At 37.8% G+C, this 15,380-nt stretch overlaps 1 protein-coding gene across 1 annotated transcript; it reads right to left on the bottom strand.

The window, feature by feature from the left end:
- Positions 1-4,557: 4,557 nt before the first annotated feature.
- Positions 4,558-6,456, bottom strand: LOC117908146. The gene is made up of 4 exons (XM_034821810.1): positions 6,409-6,456; positions 5,111-5,481; positions 4,888-5,050; positions 4,558-4,827 (listed from the first exon to the last, which is right to left on the bottom strand). Exons 1-4 carry the CDS (start codon positions 6,454-6,456, stop codon positions 4,558-4,560), a joined length of 852 nt encoding a protein of 283 aa, XP_034677701.1.
- Between the last annotated feature and the right edge of the window lie 8,924 nt (positions 6,457-15,380).

Genomic DNA, 15,380 nt, shown 5'->3' with positions numbered 1-15,380 from the left:
GTCATCGAAACGGTTTGATGGGTGATAATTCGTGTTACTTGATCATATTTGTATCGTGTTAAAATTTAGATATTTGATTAAATAGGTCGATTTTAATATGATACAAATAATAATTAAGATAAAAACATGAACTTAAACCCAATCTAATTATTAAATAAGTTACATATCTGGTACCTCATTCAATAACTAGGGTTTTTTCATAATCAAGTGGAGTTAGGTTTTATTTGAGTTAATATGATTAACTTCTAACCTAACATGTTTATAATTCAATTTACCTAATTACGAGTCTAATATGTATAAGTAGGTTGGAATTATACTCCAAGGGCGTGACGGTCATTTCACACCTCAAACCCGAAGGCTTAAAGTATAATCTGATCCAAACAATCATATTGTAACTGGATGTTACCAATTACCAAATACCTGTTCAGAGTAGCGGAACAAAATCTAAAATCCTCAAAATTCAATTTCCAAATAACTTCCAAATACCAAATGATCCAAATGAACATAACTAACAGATAAAACAAAATCCAACATAAAATCCTAAGTCAAATCCTAATGATGACCATTCCTCAGCCTAGCCATCACTCCTCACCCGAACTAAGAGTACCTGAAAAATTTTCAACAATTGGGAATGAGCTCACAGCCCAATAAGGAATATTAATGCAGTTCATGGATCAAATATTTTCATTTCAAATAGGAGATATCATTTTTTTCTCTCATCAAATATCAGAGTTTCAAAAATACTAATATATTCAAAATTCAACCAACCATTTTCATATCAAATTCAAACACTTTCACATAAGATTCAATCAAATCCATTCAATTTTTTCATTACTCTGGTTATCAAATATCAAATGCCCAATTAGGTGAGACTTTTCACATGGGTGGCTAGCCTCAAATTGTTCTTGGTGGACGGAAACAAACACTACTAGTACTAGTAACCTCTAACCAAACCCCTAGAGGCTGGGGTCCAAATCAATTACATTCCCACCATGAAATGTAAAGGTCAACTATTATATCCCGTTGACAGGGCCGAATAGTCAACTATTATATCCCGTTGACAAGGGCCAAATAAACCAGAGTGATGTTTTTGTTCAAGTATTCAAATTTACACAACATAATATCTCCATATTTTGTGTCATAAACAAAACAAAATATTCCAACATAACATTTAGTGCAAAATAGTTTGATCCATGCATGGTAACAAAATATCATTTTCTTTTCCACAATTCAAAATAACATATAAGATAATTTAATTTTATAAATATTGCATTAACTTCTCTTACCTCAAAAGAAGTCCTCAAAAACTTTGGAGAAAAATAATCCTGAAAATCTACTATTCACCTAACAAATATAAGAGAAATAATCATTACTATTTATCTAAAATTATAGGTTTGTCAATCTTAAAATTTTAGGTATTCAAATTAATATTTTTAATTATGAAAGACAATTTAATCTATTCATAATTTTTTTTTTTTGGGGGACACAACTTAATTTAATTAAACTATAATTTATTTCACTAATTAATTTCTATGTTATTTATTAACTTATACTCATCATTAGTATAATTATAATACCAAAAAAAAAAAACTTTACTTTCTTTTATTTAAAACTTCTATTCTCTCTTTTTTTTTTTTTTTCAAACATAAACTTTATCCATTTTTGTCAATATAATAATATATATATATATATACACATTAACTACACACCATCCCTTCATCCCTCCATCCGTACACCCACCCACACACCCATATATATATATATATATATTTCCATTCTCCAAGTGTGCACACGCGTCCTCTATTTTTTTTATTTTTTATCCTTAAGTCATTCTCCAATTCCATAGTGTGCACATGCGTCTTCCAATTTTTTTTTTTTTCCTAAAAGCTTAAGAATTTCCAATTTCCAACAATAAATCAAAATATTAAATTTTCACTATTTTGATATTAAAACGAATTAAAAAAAATAATCTAACCCTAATCTAGATTTGGGGTTTTCCAAAAAAATATATCTAATGTACTTGAAATTAACTAATGAATCTAAAATAATAATCTAGAAGTTAGAAACTTACCTATAGAGGTTTGTTCTTCAAATCTTGAAATCTGACCTCAACTTCACGTTTTCTGGAAACTCTCTGCGAACAGGAATACGATTAAAAAAAGGAACAGGAAGAAGAGAATTTTCTATTTATACCTAGGGTATTATTCGTAAAATTACTTTTTCACCCCTCTTCCATTTTATTAAATTAATTAATTAATTAATTTAATATCATTATTAAGAATTTCCTAAATTACCCTTTAAAAGAAAACTTGGGCGTTACATCCTCCCCTCCTTAACAAAAGTTTAGTCCTCTAAACTTGACATACCTGAATCTTGAAATAATTGAGGATGCTTTTCTCTCATCTCTTCTTCTAACTCCCAAATGGCCTCTCGGATACTATGATTGCTCCACTAGACCTTTACCAACTTGACAACAGCATGTCGTAGTACCTTATCCATCACATCCACAATTTGAACGGGTACCTCTTCATAGGTCAAGTCCTCAAAAATTTGAATAGGCTCCAACTCCACAACATGAGAGGGATCATAAATATACTTCCTTAGAGTCGAAACATGAAACACATTATGAACCTTAGACAGGCTTGGGGGCAAGGCTACTTTATATGCCAAAGTGTCTTCTCTTTCTAATATTTCAAACGGACCCACAAAACGAGGACTAAGTTTTCATTTTCTCCCAAATCTCATCACAGACTTCATAGGTGAAACTTTCAAGAACACATGATCACCCACCTCAAACTCCAAATCTCGCCTACGATGATCAGCATAACTCTTATGTCTACTTTGAGCTGTTTTTAATCTTTCTTTAATCAAAGTAACTTTTTCAATAGTCAACTGCACAAGTTCAGGCCCTAAAAGTTTCATTTCTCCAACATTATTCCAACAGATAGGAGATCGACATTTTCTACCATACAATGCCTTAAAAGGTGTCATCCCAATGCTAGCTTGAAAACTATTGTTATAGGCAAACTCTACTAAAGGTAAATGATCATCTCAATTACCTTGCAGGTCCAAAATACAAGCTCTCAACAAGTCTTCCAAAACCTGAATTACCCTTTCTGATTGGCCATCAGTTTGAGGATGGAAAGCAGTACTAAAACTCAACTTAGTGCCCAAAGCTTTTGTAGACTATGCCAGAATCTAGAAGTGAAACGAGGATCTCTGTCAGACACTATAGAAACTCGTACTCCATGCATTCTCACAATCTCCTTCACATAAAGAGAAGCTAAACGATCTAAAGAAAAGTTGACTTTCATAGGCAAAAAGTGAGCAGACTTTGTCAACCGATCAACAATCACCCAAATAGCATTATTACCCCCTAAGGTTCTTGGCAATCCTATCACAAAATCCATGGTAATATGCTCCCACTTCCACACAGGAATAGCAAGTGGCTGCAAAGACCCTGCTGGTCGCTGATGCTCAGCCTTCACCTGTTGACACACTAAACACTGAGCCACAAATTGTGCAATATCACACTTCATACCTGACCACCAATAGTTTTGCCTCAAATCCTTGTACATCTTTGTCTCTCCTGGGTGGATTGCAAACTTGGAACAATGAGCTTCCTCTAAAAACTCCCTCCTTAAGTCTTCATCATTTGGGACACAAAGTTTAGTCCCAAATCTCAAGATCTCATCATCTGACAAAACAAAATCAGGCTTACTGCCCCTCTTAACTTCCTCCATAACTTGTACTAATCGAGAATCATTCTTTTGTAGGGTCTTAATTCTCCCAACTAAGTCTGGTTGTACTCTGAAATTTGCCACAAGTGCTCCTAAGCCCATAACTCGAAAGTGGACTTGTAGACTCCTCAACTCTTCAAGTGACTGCTTTTGACAGCCTCTAATAGCTGCTAGAGAACCAACTGACTTCCTACTCAAGGCATCAGCTACAACATTCGTCTTTCCAGGATGATACTGAATAATACAATCATAGTCCTTAAGTAGTTCTATCCATCTTCTCTGTCTCATGTTCAACTCCTTTTGGGAAAATAGATATTTCAAACTCTTGTAATCTGTGAATATCTCACAAGTTTCACCAAAAAGAAAATGTCTCCAAATCTTAAGTGCAAAAACCACAGTAGCTAACTCCAAATCTTGAGTAGGGTAGTTCCTTTCATAAGGCTTCAACTGTCTGGAAGCATAAGCTACAACTCTCCCATGCTGCATAAGAACACAACCCAAACCCTGATGAGAGGCATCACTATACACTACAAATCCTCCTGAACCTGAAGGGATAGTCAAAATAGGAGCTAACACTAATCTATTCTTCAACTCTTGGAAGCTACATTCACAATCATCAGACCACTCAAACTTAACTCCCTTCTGTGTGGATTCGGAGAGTACCTGTCACCACATCAGAAGTGGCCTGAGCATCTCGATGAGTCATAGCAAACACCCGTCCTTGGGCTTTGGGTTTCTGTTTATCCTCCTTATTTTCCTCTTTAGGCTTCCCAGTGATGAAATTCCTATTCTCTGGACAATCTCTGATCAAATGTCCTTACTTCCCACAACCAAAGCAAGCTCCAATCTCTCTATAGCATGGCCTACCCCCATGCTTCTTACCACAAGTAGGACAAGCCCCATCTAAATTCTGCGCTGCCTTCCCTTTATTATGATTTCTTTCTGATGTAGACCTTCGTTGTGCTTGATTACCATGAGCACCATCACTCCTATTTTGCTTCCTTTGTTGTTCCCTATACTGATGAAGCTCCTCATTATCTTTCTCTGCTATAAGGGCTCTATCAACAACCTCTGAATAGACACCAAGCTTCAGAATAGATATCTTGTTCTTCAAATAAGGCTTCAATCCATCCTGAAACTTTAATGCCTTTTCCTCCTTTGTAGCAATCAACTGTGGGGAAAAACGTGATAACTTTGTAAATTTGGCCTCATACTGAGCCACAGTCATATCCCCCTGTTCCAAACGAATAAACTCTCCCACCTTCTGCCGCCTAACACTGTCAGGGAAATACTTCTTGTAGAAAGCCTCCCTAAATTATCTCCATGTTATGGGTCCCTGATCCTCCAAAAGTCTCCTAGTCATAAGCCACCAATGATCTGCCTCTTTATCTAACATAAAAGCTGCATAAGAGGCTTTTTGCTCCTCAGAGCAATCTATTACACCAAAGAATTTCTCCATCTTCAGGATCCAAGCCTCTGCCTCTGTGGGATCTGTAGCACCAGAAAAGTAAGGAGGACCCAATTTCTTGAAGTCATCAAAAGAGCTACCCCTAGAAGATGAAGATTGTCCCTGAACATTAGTCCCAGCAGCTCGAGCTTGGCGTTCAACTAAACCAGCTAGTGTCCCAAGATACCTATAGATCCCTTCTGCACTCACATGAGGCAAACCCTCAACTGGAGGTACATCATCATTAGCCTGACTGTTTTGTGAAGAAGCTGCTCTTCTTGGTGGCATGATGTCCTAAAATAATAAGGCATAACTAAATTAGTCACTAAAAAACCAATTAGAAAATTTCCAAATAAAGAAAGAATTAGAATTTATGCTAAATGAAACTAAAACTTAAACAAATGCGTCACTCATCTATCCCCAATCTAAACCAATTCAAATTCCCATCAAGATCAAAACCTAGTGCTCTGATACCACTCTGTCACGCCCCAAGACCCACTCCAAGGGCGTGACGGTCATTTCACACCTCAAACCCGAAGGCTTAAAGTATAATCTGACCCAAACAATCATATTGTAACTGGATGTTACCAATTAGCAAATACCTGTTCAGAGTAGCGGAACAAAATCTAAAATCCTCAAAATTAAATTTCCAAATAACTTCCAAATACCAAATGATCCAAATGAACATAACTAATAGATAAAACAAAATCCAACATAAAATCCTAAGTCAAATCCTAATGATGACCATTCCTCAGCCTAGCCATCACTCCTCACCCAAACTAAGAATACCTGAAAAATTTTCAACAATTGGGAATGAGCTCACAACCCAATAAGGAATATTAATGCAGTTCATGGATCAAATATTTTCATTTCAAATAGGAGATATCATTTTTTTTTTCGCATCAAATATCAGAGTTTCAAAAATACTAATATATTCAAAATTCAACCAACCATTTTCATATCAAATTCAAACACTTTCACATAAGATTCAATCAAATCCATTCAATTTTTTCATTACTCTGGTTATCAAATACAATTTAAACTCATGAAAAATATATGGGACTAAAATCATATTGACGAATAATATCAAACTTTACAAGCTCTATTACATGATAGTGGTGGGAAAATGGAAGGGCACGCTGAACCCTCATGGATGAAGTATAAAAATGAGTTGGGTAGTAACAATCATAGGGAAGGATGTGAAAATGCATAAAAAATAACCTTTGATGCCCATCCACCAGCCACCAAAAGGGTGATCTCACACACCATTACGTCAGTTAGCTACTCCAATATGACGTTACGATTTTGAATTTGTGGTTGAGTATAGTTTATGTGAATTTAAGAACGCCCTTTCAACTTCTTTCATAAATGTGGCCTTTCCACTTTGAAATAAGATTCAACATAGGTTAACTTTTCACACTATTTCTACCACAGACTTAAAAGAAATATTTATTAAATAAATTATATAGTTGAATATTAAATACAATTATTTTCAATTTAAACGCATGAAAAATATATCGGATTAAAATCGTTTTGAATTTGAGGTTGAGTATCGTTGATATGTATATGGCTTTGAATTTAAGAACATTCTTCCAACATCTTTCATAAATGTGGTGTTTCCACTCCAAGATAAGATTGAACATAGGTCAACTTTTCACGCTACATCTATCATGGCTACTTGATTATACACCATCAGTAGAGCAGAGTGTTGTGACAAGGATTGGATCACTGAGGCCCCTTGTGATAGGTCCCAGTCAAAGCCAGAATATAATTCTCTTCGGGTGAGAATAAACCACAGAGTTTGGATCAAATCTTTGTTGCCTTCTTATTGAATCTGATAGAATTTAAATACATAGAGTTCAACCACTTCCTACAAATAAGGAAACAACTACTCAACACGTTGCAAATAAGTAGTTATAACTGTATGACCCACTCCTTCCACTCTTTTGCAAATATGTGAACATTGAGAACAACTTGGACTAAGTCTTTGACAACACATCCATCTTCCCATGCATAGTCTATCCTTCTTACACATACCCTGGATTTCTAATAGGCACACGTGTTGATCTTCTTAGCTCATCATTGTCCCCTTCTTTCAATCGAACCTTGTCCTCAAGGTTCAAATTAATATACTTGTTGCGCAGCTCCTGGGTATTTTCCCACATAGCATCTTCTTTTGGAAGCTTTTTCCACTGGACAAGGCTTTCTTCAACAAAACTTGACCCTTTCTTAACCCACCTAGTATTCAAAATAGCTTCAGGTTCCATATTAATCTCACCATCATCAGTTAGGGGCGGCAACTCAGTGTTGTGGCCTTAGTCTCCCCTACCTGCCTTTTAAGCAGTGAAACATGAAAAACAGGGTGAATTCAGGAACCTTCAGGCAACTTGAGTTTGTAAGCTACCTTTCCAACCTTTTCTTCAATTTGGTATGGGCCATAAAAACGACTGGCTAACTTTTCGTACGCCCTCCTATAGACAGTTTGCTGGCAATAAGGATGGAGTTTAAGGAAGACCAAATCCCCCACTTGGAATTCCATGTCCATTCTTTTTGAATCTGCCACTTGTTTCATTCGATTAATTGCTGCATGTAAATTGATCTTGAGCTGTTGTAAAATGGCATTTCGAGATACCAATGTCTAGTCCACCTCATTCACAGAAGATGATCCAACTTGATAGTTTGGAATACTTGGTGGTGGCCTCCCATAGAGAGCTTGAAAAGAGGTCATCCCAATAGAGGAGTGGGATGTAGTGTTGTACCAAAATTCAACCCATGGAAGAAAAGAACTCCATTTTCGAGGTTGTTGAGAAACAAAATAGCGAAGATATTACTCAACACACCTGTTAACTACCTCAGATTGACCGTCGGTTTGGGGATGATAAGCAGAGCTCATGTGTAGCTTAGTACCTGATATTTTGAAGAATTCACGCCAAACGTGACATATGAAAATGGGATCTCTATCACTAATAATTGATTTTGGCAAGCCATGAAGCTTGACAATCCCTTCCACAAATTTTTCACCTACCATTTTTGCTGTGTAAGGATGCGACAGAGCTAAAAAATGAGCTGATTTACTCAAGCGGTCCACTACCACAAAAATAGTGCTTTGCCATTAGATGGTGGTAATCCCTCAATAAAATCCATGGTGATGTCGTCCCAAACTTGGCAAGAGATGGGCAATGGTTGAAGAAGACCAGCTGGAGATAAAGTTTCTGCTTTATTCTTTTGGCAAACAATGCATGAGGTTACATATTGTTGAATCACCTTATGCATTGATGGCCAATAGAATTGTTGTGTCAATCGCTTGTATGTTCTCAATACTCCAGAATGTCCTCCATATGGAGAGTCATGGAATTCCTGCAATAACTGATTGACAAATTGGGAATTATGAGGAATTACTATACGGTTTTTGTAACATACCAAACCATTTTACCACTTGTAGGGTGCTCCAGGATTTGAAGTGGCAAGCTTGCCAATTCAAACCATGTAGGGATGCTCGTTGGCTTCCTTCTTGATTGCATTCCACAAAGATGTTTGAGGAACAAAAAGAGTATTAAGGCTAGGGCCGCTTATTACTCTTGACAAAGCATCAGCAGTAGAATTCTCCCTTCCCGGTTTGTAAGTGATCTCATAGTCATACCCCAGCAATTTGGATACCCACTTTTTGTTGTTCTGGTGTCACTATGCGTTGCTCCATTAAATACTTGAGGCTGCGTTGGTCAGTTTGGATGTAGAATTTTCGGCCCAAAAGGCCGCCAAGTCCGAATAGCTTGAACAATGGCAAACATTTATTTGGCATAGGTAGACCATGATTGCTTAGTGATTCCCAAAGCTCGGCTCATGAATGCTATGGGTCTCCCTTGTTGAGTTAACACTGCTCTAATGCCAGCACCTGAAGCATCAGATTCAATGACAAATGGTTCATTAAAATTAGGCATAGCAAGGGTAGGAGTAGAAGTCATTGCTTGCTTCAAAGCCTTGAATGCATCCTCTGCTTCTTCCGTCCATCTTAATTGCCCCTTTTTTAAGAGGTTGGTGAGTGGCCGAGCTATAACTCCATAATTGCGGACGAACTTTCTGTAATAACCTATAAGGCCTAAGAATCCTCACAAGTCAGAAACATTAGTGGGTCTAGGCCAATTAAGCATAGCCTTAATTTTCCCTTGGTCCACCTTGACACCTTGTGGAGTTACAATGTGACCCAAATATTCAATTTCTTGCTGATCGAAGGCACACTTGCCAAGCTTGATGAAAAATTTGTGATGCCTTAATATTTCAAAATCCTTTTTAACATGTTCAATATGCATGATCCAATTGGGGCTATAAATTAGAATATCATAAAAAAAACTAACACAAATTCTCGAAGATATGGCCAAAATATTGAATTCATAGTAGCCTGAAAAGTTGAAGGAGCATTACACAAGACAAAGGGCATAACCACATATTCATAATGACCATTGTGTGTATGAAAGGCGGTTTTGTGAATGTCTAATGGGTGTACCCATACCTGGTGATAACCTGATCGGAGATCAAGTTTAGTAAAGAAGGTTGCCCCATATAGTTCGTCAAGCATATCATCAACGGTTGGAATAGGAAATCTATCCTTGATGGTTACAACATTAAGGGCTCTATAGTCAGTACAAAAATGCCAAGTTCCATCTTTCTTTTTTACTAACAGAACAGGTGAAGAGAATGGACTTGTGCTAAACCTTATTAGCCCTAATTTTAACATGTCATGAACTTGTTTTTCTATTTCAGCTTTTTGAAAGTAAGCATACTTGTATGGCCGGACATTAATTGGCTCGGTCCCCTCTTTGAGATTGATGTGGTGATCTATCTCCCTTTCTGGTGGAAGTTGCTTTAGTTCCTGATAAATGTCCTCAAATTCTTGTAACAACTGCTGCATTTCTGGTTGAATTCCTTGAGGCACTTCTTCCATGGCTGCATGTAGACAGACGACGAATATGGAGTTTCCTCACTTTATCTCTTTTTAAATTGTTTTAAATTTCGTAGGCTGAATTGGTTGGTTGTCAATTCCTTCTAGTTGATGATGCTAGTCTTTCCACGAAAACTCCATTGTCATTCTTTTCCAATCACAAACCACCATGCCCAATTGTTCAAGCTAGTGGACTCCTAACACCATATCCAACCCAATCAATGGTAATGAATAAAGAGTTAAGGTAAATGGAATACCTTGCAATAGGACTGAAACATTTTCAAATCTCCCTTGGCACTTTAGAGGATCACCATTAGCCACTTTCACATTAAAGGGTTCAGTTGGCACCATCGGTAATTGCAATAGTTTAGTTATCCTCTCATTGATAAAATTGTGGGTTGACCCACTATCAGTAAGAACAATCAGTTCATGGGGTCCCACTTTAGCCAAGACTCGCATGGTTCTGGTTGTTGACCACCCGGTGAGAGCATGGAATGACATTTCAGGTTCTCCTTGAAGGTGGTTGTGAGCTCCCGCTTCGTCATTTTCCTCTTCGTCATAGTTTCCTTCAAGCAAGAGCAGCTACGGTCCTTTGCATTTGTGCCCTGGTGCAAATTTCTCATCACAATTAAAACAAAGGCCTTGAGCACGCCTCCTTTGCATCTCATCCCAAGTGAGTCGTTTCATTGGTGAAAGAGTCTTTATTTTCGTTGGAGAAGAGCCAATAGTGGTCCTACTGAATGGACGTGTAGCTGTCTCATGACGGTTCAACTGCTCATCTCGCATCCTAGCCAGACTGATGGCTTTCTTCAAGGATTTTGGCTTAAACATCCGAATCCCATTTGCTATTTCAGCTTTAAGAGCTCCCATAAATGTGCCAACCAATGCCTTTTGAGTCCACCCCTGAACTCTATTCCCCAATCTCTCAAATTCCCTTTGGTACTCACGCAAGGATCCCATTTGTGTTATTTTTGATAAAGACTCGTCAAAGTCTTCACAATCTATTGGACCAAAGCGAGACCATAATTCCTCTACAAAAATGCCCCATGTCACCTCCTTCCTTTCCTCATGATAAGCCCTGCGCAACCACTGCCACCATTGATTTGCCTCCCCTTCCAAATGAAAGGAAGCCAAAGACACCTTTTGTGTTTCCAAAGTGCCCTGGTATTCAAAGAATTGGTCGACATGCATAAACCATTTTATTGGGTCATCACCAGAATACTTGGGAAATTCAAGCTTGGCCAACTTAGAGGAAAACATTGGTCGTTCCCCTTCTGTGTTTTCACGAGAACGACCATAAGAAGACTGTCCACTGCGTTCATTGACGTTGCTAGAGGTTGGGTCTTGCCTTGTACTCAAAACTTCAGAGATCTTACTGATAGCATTCTCTAGTTGATGTAGTTTGTCATTAACACCCAACTCCATTCTGCTCAAATTAGCTTGAAGCCCCCCAAGACCCACTTCTAAATTCTCGATTCTTTCTTTGTTGGTGGCCATGATGTATAGCTATGATACCAATGATAGGTCCTAGTCAAAGCCAGAATATAATTCTCTTCGGGTGAGAATAAACCATTGAGTTTGGATCAAATCTTTGCTGCCTTCTTATTGAATCTGATAGAATTTAAATACATAAAGTTCAACCACTTCCTACAAATAAGGAAACAACTACTCAACACGTTGCAAATAAGTAGCTATAACTGCATGACCCACTCCTTCCCCTCCTTTCAAATATGTGAACATTGAGAACAGCTTGGACTAAGTCTTTGACAGCACATCCATCTTCCCATACACAGTCTGTCCTCCTTACACGTACCCTGGATTTCTAATAGGCACACGTGTTGATCTTCTTAGCTTATCACCTTGCCCATATACGAGTCCAATTCTATATGGTGAATAGTGGATGCAAAATGCTTAACATGATGACTGAAGTAAACAGCATATTAATTAATAGTTTGGATTGATATTAATGCCAGTGCTTCTGATCATGGGCATTCTGCGTACCATGTTCATTAAGGCCCTACAAGGTACATTCTAAACTGTTGGCATCAAGAGTTCTGTGGTCTTGATTTTACTTCCTCGTCAGCGTGGAGATTGAGGATATCAACTGGTAGTTGAACTCATAACCAGAATGATTAAATTTGCCATTATGCCCAATCAATTGGCCTAGCCAACTGGACACTCCCACGTGAAATTTCCTACCTTCACATGGGATATATGCCTCGATGGGGTCCAAGAAATACTGATTTTATCATTGCCGTACTGCTACCTATGGTCTTCTTCTTCTCTTTACTACACTTATACTACCACCCAAGATATGAATCCATTTTTCCTGCAGACAACCTTTTCTTCAACCCATGATAAAAGCATAGAGAGCTGGTGGTTTCAAGCATGTTGTGTCTCTGTCACCTTAGGCCCACCCAATTTGGAGGGATCCTTCTACTTCTAGATCTTACCAGCTACCTCCGTTGATGTATGCTGTTGCGGTTGAAGATCAAAGGCTTTCTCATTCAATTAGAGATGGACTTTTCAATTGGAAGAAGGCCAGGACCCACTGGGAAAGAAGCTTGTTTATGATGGAGATCCACAGAAGGGGATGAAAATGAAAGCTACTGAGATTCTAGCCACACGATTGTAAAGCTGAAGAAGTGGCCAGAACCTGTATTCACATGCATTTAATTTGAATTTTTTTTTTTTCTCTCATTGGGATATTTTCTGATCATATGACCGATCAGCAAAGTTTACATTCCTTTATGATTGTTCTATGTCCTTTCTTGCAGCATTATCTGCTTAAGCAGTTTAACTTTATATGTACTGTTTTCTGTCTCAATTTTGATTTCCTTTTTGGGTGACATATTGGTCTAGGATTCACCCCGATACATCTATATCTTCCCAGCATTATCATTACTGGAAGTGCCAAAAGCACAGCATCAAAGTTAGTTCAGGCCTCCTTGCAGTCTAACTAGTTGGCATATGGCATTTACAACTAAGGATTCTATGTATAAGGAACCCGGGTATGACATTATGTTGTCCTTTGTTCCCCTCATTGTGTGGCTGTGGGTGTTTCGGTGCAATTTTGTGTCTGGCTGCAACCAAAAAGAGTGTGTTAAAAGCTCCTGTCTGAGTACAATGCGGGCACCATTTCTGGCTCCCTCATACAGGTCAATTAAGTGTAGGGAACTCATCGAGTTGCCATCCAACCTTCTTGTCTGAGTACAATGGAAGAATCAAGAATGTCAGCACCATTTGTGGTTCCCTCAAAGGTATAAGCATAGATATGATCCTCTGGATCAACTAAAAGAGTACAGACCGTATCATTGCATTCATACTTTGTTTAGATTTGAATGGGGTGCTACAATGTATCTCTTAAGCGAGGTGGGTTGGCCACCCAAATGATTAGGGTCCAATGTTATAAAAAAGACTTAGCTATTAACACATCAATTAATTTTAAGATGAGATGGTAAAGCACAATTCAAGAGTTGATGTCAGAGTCTAGGTCATGGGTTCAAGCCACGACATCATCATGTTGGGGAAGGGATTGGCTCTTAAGGCAGGTAGATGGTCACCCAAATGATGGTCGTTCTACCTTCACTGAACACTAATTGAGATTGGATTGGTTCCAATGACTCACTAGCTAATTTCAGCCATGTGAAAACCAAAAGGAAGTCTTTCAGCCATCTATCACCGGCCAGTTTTGTGATTAAGTAAATCCTATGAATCATACAGCAACGAAGCCATCATTAAGTGCGGAATTGAATCTTTTATGTACACTGAATGAGATTCTTCCAATTTTCTCTCTTTAATTTCAACCTTGATTTTCTCTTCTGTTGGCAGATCTTGGAATTTGAGCAAGTCAAATCAGAAGTATGAACTCATTAAAGAGCTGCTACAGTTATGTCGATGTGACAAGCATATGTATCAACAACCATCCATCTGTGATGCTGTCACTAATTTGAAGGCTTGATGTGTCAACAACCATCCTTAATTATTCAGAACTCTCTTCATCCTCACATTTTTTTTTTCAAATAAAATTTCAATATAAAAAATGCAAAAAGACCATCATCTTCCCAACCCCCACCCAAATTCCTAATCTTACCTGTCTTTCTGCTTCTCTCTTTTCTTTTCCTCCTCTTCTTTTCCTTTTCAAATTTGAGGTATCCCCCAATTTAATTAACACCTATCACATATTCTGACACAAAAATTGTCCAAATATGCATCCTAAAGTCAAGGGAGGGATAAAAGGTATTATTAATAAAATAAAATTAAAAAAAAGTACCTAATCATGACAACATGAGGAGAAGTTCAAGGTAAATCAACTGTAATAATGACAATGATAACGACAATAACGATGATAATGCCCACACGTGCCCTACTCATGATATCACTTTGAGCGAAAGACTAACGAATGGGAAAGACAGCAACTACAGTATGCCTTCTTTGAAAGCAAACACGGAATAAGAGTCTTCAAACGATCGTAATCCTAATAATGCATTAACAGGAAAAATGCAAGTGTTGGGGCCTCCTTGTAGTACAAATAGATGGCATATGGCCTTTGTAACTAGGGATTCTATGTATAAGAAACCCCAAAAGGTAGATCCATTTGTTTGTTGGCATGACATTGTGTTCCTTGTTCCCCTCATTGTGTGGGTGTGGGTGTGGGTGTTTCGCTACAATTTTGTGTGCCAAGAAGGCCGTGTTAAAAGTTTGTGTCTGAGAACAATGGAAGAATCAAGAATATGAGCACCAATTCTGGTTCCCTCGAAGGCAAAAGCATAGAAATCCTCTGGATCAACCTTAGGAGTACAGACCACATCATTGCATCCATACCTTGTTTAGATTCATTCTGCCAATCATGATGTCCTAGAGGGTGCACTTAGTCTCATGGAGTGCTTCCAATGACTCAATTTCAGTTTTGTGATGCAAGCAAATCATATGAATTATCCCGCGATGAACGTCATCTTTCAATATATATGTACCAGCTGGAATTTATTCTTTTGTTCCAATTTTCTCCCTTTAATTCCAATCTAGATAATGTTTTTCCAGTCTCTTGATTTAGTCCTGTGGATATTGTGCGAGTCAAATTGAAAGTGTGAACTCATTGAAGAACTGCTCCAGTTAAGCATACATATATATCATATTGTGATACTGTCATTAATTTGAAGATTTGATGTGCTAACAGTCACCCTTCACCATCTGAGCCATTGAGAAATGCATCCACTCCAAGCAAACCTCTCTTCCTCATAATTCCGAAACCCTCATA

The sequence above is a fragment of the Vitis riparia genome, chromosome 19 (assembly GCF_004353265.1).
Source record: "Vitis riparia cultivar Riparia Gloire de Montpellier isolate 1030 chromosome 19, EGFV_Vit.rip_1.0, whole genome shotgun sequence".
In the NCBI taxonomy this organism is placed as follows: Eukaryota; Viridiplantae; Streptophyta; class Magnoliopsida; order Vitales; family Vitaceae; genus Vitis; species Vitis riparia.
Note: the sequence above shows the minus strand (reverse complement) of the source record. Positions and strands in the feature narration are given on the sequence as shown.